Raw genomic sequence first — 8,869 nt, forward strand, 5'->3', positions numbered from 1 at the left:
CAGGCAAAGACCAGTGAAGAAGGATGGTCCACTGATAAGCCCTTGATACTGATGACTCTGCTTATGAGCCTGTGTGCCTGAAATTTCAACTAGGCCTAGAGCTGCAGGGTGCCTAAGAGTTACCTCCTGAGAGCCTCCATGTTGCTCAAATTTGGCCACTCTCTAAGCCAAACTCAGCATGTAAATGCATTATCTTCCCCTGCAGTGTGGGACATGACTTCGGGGATGAGCCTCCCTGGTGCTGAGGGATTACTAGCAATCACTAACTGGTGATCTATGTATCTTCTAAAAAAAACAATAAAAATATTAAGAATAATAAATAAAGATAACAGATGATATAATATGTGCTGTCAATTAAATATTGTCATACATGCTATCCTTTCTATCTGAAATAATTTTTACTGCCATATGCCACTCTCATACCCTTTCCATTCTTATTCATTTTTATAGTATAGCACAGTATCAAGTGAAAGAATACTCCCCTAACTCTTTGAGGTGAAATATGTTATCCTCTAGGTTGATATATATTTACATGTTAATAAAATTACATGAAGCAACAGCTATCTATTTATCTATCTATTTTCTATGTAAATGAATTGGAATAGATTATAAATATGACCAGGAGTATTTTAACATTGGAATGGAATGTGAACCTAAAGGGCATTTTACTGATGTTTGATTTTTCCCTTTCTAACATTGAAAATGAGATAACTAAAAGGAAAATGCACTGTAATACTTTCAAATAAAAAAAAATTAGAAAAGACAGTAGTGCTATATTATTATGAGAGACAACGAAGTAATTAAGAATCTAATTAGGAAGCTGAAAGCCTTATATTTTAATATTTAGTGCATGGGATCTTTGATGCAATTAGTTATTTATGCAAGTTGTAGAAGTGCTAAGAGATTTGACGGTGAAGCCATCCTGAGATTAGAAACAACAAGTGATGCCAAACTTTAGACCTGTGACACACAGAGTTATTAGCAGTTTTATCAGATATCAGGGGTATGAGTCACCCAGTGATAGTTTGGACCATGGAAGTCAGCGTTGGCAGAATCTGGAGTCAAAGAGAACCTGTAGCTGGAGGGAGAAAGAGAGACAGAGAGAGAGAGAGACAGAGACAGAGACAGAGACAGAGACAGAGAGAGAGAGAGTGTGTCTTTCTCTTCCTCTTCCCTAATTTACTTCTGCTAGATTCATCCATTAACCAAACCCAGAATGAATTCAGATGATCTGTGATCTTGGGAAACATAGTCTGCAAAGTCCATCCCTCCTGCAGTGCACACAAGAGACTGTAAAGGGATATATCTGAAGGAAAACACATCTAAGCTTGGCATAACTTCACAACAAAAATATGACTAATCATACACTTACACATGAGATTAACATATACCTCCTACTTGATTAAACAAGGAAGTCTCATTGGTGTTCAGGAATAGGAACCTGACTAGGAATGGCCTGGAGCTGTAGCATTTTTTGGAACTAAGTCTGGTTCGGGATAAGTTATTTAAGAATATATGAGTTAATTTGGCAATATTAATGAGTTCACCCCAATGAAATTGTAGTTTCTTCCTTCCACAATGTCCTCCTTTCTTGCCACATTTCATCACATCTGTTGTAAGGAAGCAATTACTCCATGGCACCTGCAAGTGCTTAAGCCCGAGAGATGTCATGAATCAATATCACAAGATGCCTTGAAACCATCTCCTCTTGGTTTCTAAGCATAGAACTCAGGCAGCACAAATGATGGAAAGACTGAACTCATTCAAGAGACCGAAGTGCACCTGGAGGGACTGATAGAAATTATTGTGTTTATAAGCAGACAGCATCCTCATGAGAGATGTTCTCAAGAATTTCCTTGCAGGCCTCTGGTCTCCCAGGATAAGAAATACAAGAGTACCTGCTGTAGTTATAGTCAACATTCAGATGAGCATCAGGATGGACAGGAAGACAATCCATCAGCGAAGGTAGGAAAGCCAGGTTACAGGCAGGAGTATTATAGATGAGGTGGGATAAGATGAAGAGTCTAGGTCAAATGTTCAGTAATGAAGGCTTAGCCCTTGTGTTTGCCTGAAAGATTGTTCAACAGCTTGATTTCACAAAAGTAAGTGTAGAAGGATATCAACTAAATGTTCAAGCTAAGATTTACATATTGTTCATGACAATTACAGTGTGAGCAAAACCTAGGATCAAGTACCAGCCTGCAAAGGTTAAAATCTTATTTTTTCTTAGTATACCTAGTATAACCCACTATTTCAATACTTCATATTGCCTTAGCTCATCATAGACTGGAATTTGAACCAAAATTATTCATTAATTTCAAATTTAGTTTTGGTAGGATACCTTTCCAGATTCTCTCTTCTCATATTCAAAGATACCCTTCCTTCACAAAGATAACCTGATATTTGTGAGCTCTGAGTTGCATCTAAAAGTTTGTGAGAAGCAAAAATTAATGTCAAGTTATTGTGAATTTGAGAAATATATTATGCTCTTTTTTGGAGGATTCTGATTAGCCATTTATAAAAGAACACAAACCCCTAATAACCTAAATACTCATGTTTCAAGACTTAGTAGGGAAGGGGATGTAGCTCAGGTGACTGGGCTCCCACCTACCGCATGGGAGGTCGCTGATTTGGATCCTGGTGATTCCTAAAGAAGACAGCAGGCTGGCATGGTGGGCAGGTACAGCAGGCTGGCACAACAAAAGACACAAAAAGAAAAAAATGAGAGACACAACAACAGAGAGCAGAGGTTCTCCATGCTTCCTAAAGTGAGCTGACGTGATGGATATGTGTGGCAAACTGATGAAATGAGGATGATGGGAGGAAAACATAATGAGACACAACAAAGCAGGGAGCAGAGATGGCTCAAATGATTAAGCACCTTCCTCCCTCATCAGAGGTCCCAGGTTCAGCTCTTGGTGCCTCTTAAAGAAACAAAGAAGATGAACAGACACAGAAAGTAAAAACCAACAGGGAGAAATAAAGAAATAAAATAAATCTTTAAAAAAGTAATAAGATTAACCATCCCCCCCATAAAAAGACTTACTTATTTGACTGTACTTTGTAAAAATGGTGATTTCTTGCCATATAATTTAGTTGACTTTAGGAAGAAAAAGATTCTTCCTTTATTAACGCTATGTTACATTCTAATATAGCACCAGCTTTGTTCACAACTTTCTTCATTCTGCTCTGTCAGCCAATTAACTCAATGTCTCCTTGACATCATATCTATAAGCTCTATCATAGTGAAAAGGTAAGAGAGGTTAAATATATATGTTGCTAATCTTATCCATAATGATTTTTCTTTTTCTTTTTACTTGCTCAGATAGTTGAAATATATATCTCCATCAGAAACAAATCATCTACTTCCTCTATAATATTTCTAAAATAACATCTAAATGCATCTATTCTGCTGAGGAGCACACTGGGGAGAAAAAGAAAGGATATTACTTAAATATGCAAAAATTTACAATTTCAAGATACTTATCAATTAACATTTTTTATCTGACAAAATGCTGTCCATCTGTTTGATACACTGAAAGAGTGTACTAAGGAGAAAAATCGTTCAATAGCTGATGGTATGTTATAGGAATATGAGCCTTTATTCTGACCCATAATAATGATGAACCTTTAGGATTTACATATCTATAATTTTTGTGATTTTTAATTAAGACAGAATTATGGAATATCTGTTATTTGCATAATGCTAGCTTCCAACTGGACCAGATTTCAACCTGCCAACTTCCTCTTACTTGGCATCCCAGGGTTGGAGGCTTCCCACATCTGGATATCCATCCCTTTCAGCCTTGTTTACCTGCTGTCGCTAATGGGAAATGTTGGCCTTTTATTAATAATCAAGAAAGACCCCAAACTACATGAACCTATGTACTTTTTTTTATGCATGCTTTCTTTGGCTGATTTGATGCTCACGTCTTCTACACTTCCCAAGATACTCAGCCTCTTTTGGTTCAATGACAGAAAGATCGACTTTGAAGCATGTCTCACTCAAATGTACCTTATTCATTCTCTCTCTACTATGGAATCTGGATTTATCTTGGCCATGGCTTTTGACCGCTATGTAGCTATCTGCCACCCACTAAGGCATTCCATTATCTTGACACCCACAGTGATTTTAGGTCTGGGTTTGACCATTGTCTTCAGAGGCGCTATCCTCCTCAGCCCACACCCCTTCTTACTGAGATGGCTTTCCTACTGCAGAACTAATGTCATCTCTCATACCTACTGCGAATTCATGGCCCTGATAAGGTTGGCTTGTGCCGAGACCAAAATCCGTAAAGCCTACAGCCTAATTGTGGCCTTCCTGACAGGGGGCCTGGACTTCATATTGATTATCTGCTCCTATGTCCTTATCCTTCTCACTGTCTTCAATCTCCCATCCAAGGCTGCCCGCCTTAAGACCCTAAGTACCTGTGTCTCCCATGGGTGGGTCATCTTGGTGTTTTATACACCAGCCTTTTTCTCCTTTCTCACTCACAGGTTTGGCCACCACATTGCTCCACATATCCACATTTTTGTGGCCAATATATATCTTCTTATTCCTCCCATGATGAATCCCATCATTTATGGTATTAAAACCAGGAGGATAAGGGAGGGATTCTTTAAATTCTTATCAATAAAACGTGTTTAAGTTGGTGGAATTTGTGTTTCCTCAGGTCATCAACAAAGATAAGGGATTTTACTAAAGGAGGCGGAATTGAAAATAAATCAGCATTACCTTAGAGTGGGAAACTTGTCAGTTAAAGTTGAGATTCAAATAGTCTAGTAAAGCACAGCACACTGATTCCTGTAGGCAGTTGCAAGTGCAGAAGATAATAAGAATTAGAAAAAAAATTAGAGAAAAATTTAGATATTAGCATTCATTATTCTCAACCTATTATTTGGTATTGACTTTGGAACTTATTAAACTATAACTAAATTCATATTGAGAGTATAATCATAATCATAATCATCTTTTGTTTCCTATGAAGATTATGACTCCCAAAAGCATAAATTCAAGAGTGGATATATTAATCCCTATATAATTTTTTTCACCAAAGACTCACTCTCCAAAGATGCAACATTTGTTCTCAAGTTGTTATCAGTTAATTATCAATGAAATGAAAGTAGAGACTGATATTTGCAGTCAGAAATACAAAATATAAAAATATATTTTGCATTTCCTTAAATAAAAGTGACACATGTGTGAGAAACTAACGTACAAGTATTACAACAGATCTAAAATTAAAAATAAATTCTCCCCTACTCTACCACCTGGCAATCGAGTCTCCAATCTGGGTTTTAAAACTAACTGGAATTTTTATCATTTCTTTTATAAATTTACAGAGAGTGTACTATGTTTTTGATAACACAGATTAGATAAGACTTCTTTCTCAGTTCAGCAGTATATTTTTAATATGATGGTATATTTTGAGTTTTTCATATTGGTTTGTGAAGATCTATCTCATTTCATAGAATGACTATATTATGAAGAATATATTGTATTTTATTTAAGAATTTATCCATTATTTTATATGTAAATAGTTTTCAAATTTTCTTACCGACAATGTTACAGAAACATTTTATTACATGTGTTGGTCTCTATATTTCTGGAATTTAGATTAAATTCCTAGAAAAGGCATTGCTGAGGCAAGAGGTAGGGGTAATAGAAATACTGAATATTTTGCAAAACTGCTTCCAAATTATTACAGCAATTATATTTCCACAAAAGGCAAATGTAAGACTGCCTCCCAACAATGTACATTATTATACTTATCATTGGCAACCTGATATATAAAATAATAACATTTATTTTCAATTCCCTACATTTTCCTATTTTCTTCTCATGTAATTCATTTTCTTATTAAATTTTTGTGATTTCTGTGTATTAAGGAAGAGATCCTATGGTCTACTGAAAGTCTATTTTTTCGTTTTATCATGAAATTTAAACTGCATGTATTATCTTTTTATAAAGTTGTAAAGTTTTGCTTTTTTAAAATCATTTTTCACATATGAGTACCTTAAACACCAATTATATTATAGACTGTAATACCTATGAAACATTTTCAAATGCTGGTAGATATATCAACCACATCCTCCCAAAATAAAAAAAAAAGATGAAAAACTTCACAGCAAAATATAAATGAAAATAAAAACTCAGGAAGTTATTTGACAAACCTGGTTAACTTAAAATTACTTTTGCAAGGCCTACCACAAAAGGGTTTCCATAAATGGGAGAACCTTTTATTAGATCATCATGTCACACAGATAATAGGTAAGGCTACCTACTCCCCAGCTCAGGGATTAAAAATGAAGTGTGCCTTTGAACTGAGTAAAAGATGGAAAAAATAACTTTTCCTTAGAAATCGTAATCACAAACCCAACTCATTGTGAATTCTAGCATGATAAATTTACATGTGGATGACTGGCAACTTTAACGCTTCAAAATCAACTATCAAAAATGTTAGTTCATCAACAAATTCAGTGAAAGAATGTAACTTCTCAAATTCTTCACCCTTTGACAAACTTAATCAACAGTCTTGTCTAACCTAACTTACATGGATGTGCACTGATGGGAGGAGTGAATTTTTGAAAACATTGAAAAGGGACAGAATAGAAGGGGAACATGAAGATGAAAGCCACGGTGGCTCAGAGAAAGATGACGACTCATTTAATTTGCAAAACAGCAGTAGTACTAAGCAAGAGGGGGATATAAACCGAAACTTTGATGAAAATGACATTCTACAATGCTTGGGTGATTTTTCAACAGATTAGTCGGTCTTCAACCTTTCACAAACTGATGTTCTTTCAAGCTCAATTGAGGCAGAACACAAGTTGTTAAAGGAGAGACACTGGCAGGAAAACAGTGAAAATGAAATATGTGCTCCATTAGCTGAAGATTAAATGAAAGAATTTCAAGTTATTAGTGAAGAGTTACAGAAGAATGAACAGAGACAAGTAGCAGTGACAGATGTGTGAAGGATTTCCTAAAAGCATTAGAAATTTTAGTGTGACACTCTCTCATCTCTCTTAAGTTTGGGGGTGAATTGTAAAAATGAAGAAATATAATTTACCTAGTAAAATGCCCCACTAGAAGATGATTTTGAAGGGAGACTTCAATATGAAGAAAACCACGAATGTTGCGTTTGGCTGTGTTGAACATTACTTCTTTGTAAATGAATGTTGTCGAAATGAGGACTTAGGTTAATCCAACATTAACTTTCTTCGACACTGCAGCATTCCTCTGGTTAGCAATGTGACAATGTAACAAATGAGGTTTTCTCATTTAATAATGAAAAACTGTGTATACTGTTTTGCAAAGCTTCATCTTAAAATGACTATGTCATAAGAAAAAATGCAGTCTACACTGTTTTGCTTGCAAAGTTACATTGTTTTCATACAATGGAAATCCTTAAATCCACTTTGTGTGCCCTCATTCCCCCCCGCAAAGGAATATGTAGCATGTTGGATAAAACTGTAGCACAGTGCGCTAAAGTACTAATTTCCTGATTTCTGCTGTGGTACTAGTCACCCATTAAAACATAAATTTCTCTTTTGTCATTTGTATAACAGTAATGTTACAGGAAGGACTTGCCACACTTTCTTAAAAATTTAAGTGTTTTATTTGGGTTTGTTGTCAGACCAGGACTTTCAGAGTTGGTGGAAAACATACTTGTGGGCAAACTTATTTTGATAAATTACACATGGAGAAAAACAATCACATTGCCTGGATCCATCTATAATATCGAAATAAACTTAATTTTCAGAATATTGTCTTTCTTTGTAAAGTTCAAGTATTGTTCTTTAAACCCAATATACTTTACTCATTAAACAGAATCTACTTTCATCATTAAGGATTTTGATTACTGAGTTTTGAAAAAGAAAGCTCTGGAAAACAACCTTTTCATTATTAAAGGCTTCACGAGCATGATGAATTTTCACTCTATTTTGATTTGCGCATTACTTTTAGAATCATTTGACTTACTGCTAACTAGACAAGTATTTCTTGGCCCTGTGTATTTGTATTTTTATTTTTCAAGCTTTGTTTTTCCCCATTTGTTTTTAACTTCCCCCTTCCCTTTCCCATGTTTAAATATATATATAGATATAGATAGATATATAAATATATTCTGATTGTAAATTACTGAATATAATCTAAGAGCAAAAGTGTTTTAGGTTTTTTTTATCAGGTTGTTCTAATCATAAAGGTTTGTGTGTGTATGTGTTTTCTCAGAATGCTTCTATGTTTTTACTGTTTCCAATTACCCAGCTTTCAGTAGGAATCAGATTTTTTTGTTACCACTGAGACTGGTGTGGAGAGAAAATTAAAACAACAGTGCACTCACCCCTACTAATTTTTGAGGATGAATTAGTTTTAGCAGAAAATATTAAATGTTTCTTGCTAGACAATCTTTTTAAATAGGCTTTTTATTATATGTCACAATTCAGTCTAATCATCTAGAGTTAAAGGTAGAAGTAGCCATAAGCGAACCTAAAGCACTCATTGATTAAGCTATGTCAGTAATACTGATTTGAATGGCTTTGGAACTCTTAGATTGCACTTTTGGCTAATAGATTAATGAAATCTATTACATGTAAAATGTTTTCGAAAGCAAACTAAAAGGGACTTGGAAATGTGGTTTCTTCCCACGGATTTACATTTAAACTTTTCTAAATTACTTTTAGAAAGATTATTTTTTTGTCATATTCCTCATATTCATATGATTCTTTCTGCTTTGGTTACCTTTTACCAACATTTAACTAACATTGTTCTTTCATGCATTGTGATGTGGGATATGTTTAGCAGTTTGAGAACTCTTAAAGCTAAGTAAGCATAATTTTAAATTGCTAGCTAAATTATGGGCAGCTGGTA

The 8,869-nt window shown here is 34.9% G+C and overlaps 1 protein-coding gene and 1 pseudogene across 1 annotated transcript; both read left to right on the top strand.

The window, feature by feature from the left end:
• The first annotated feature begins 3,703 nt into the window (after positions 1-3,703).
• Positions 3,704-4,648, top strand: LOC101445131 (olfactory receptor 52K2-like). Its single transcript, XM_058306346.2, has one exon. The coding sequence runs from the start codon at positions 3,704-3,706 to the stop codon at positions 4,646-4,648; it is 945 nt and encodes a 314-aa protein (XP_058162329.2).
• Positions 4,649-6,417: 1,769 nt separating this feature from the next.
• LOC101446773 (vasculin pseudogene) lies at positions 6,418-6,975 on the top strand (annotated as a pseudogene).
• The last annotated feature ends 1,894 nt before the right edge of the window (positions 6,976-8,869 follow it).

The sequence above is a fragment of the Dasypus novemcinctus genome, chromosome 10 (assembly GCF_030445035.2).
Source record: "Dasypus novemcinctus isolate mDasNov1 chromosome 10, mDasNov1.1.hap2, whole genome shotgun sequence".
NCBI lineage: Eukaryota > Metazoa > Chordata > Mammalia > Cingulata > Dasypodidae > Dasypus > Dasypus novemcinctus.

Bases quoted from the DNA above. Each gene is read 5' to 3' on its own strand.
- LOC101445131 (XM_058306346.2), top strand. From the start codon at position 3,704: ATGCTAGCTTCCAACTGGACCAGATTTCAACCTGCCAACTTCCTCTTA.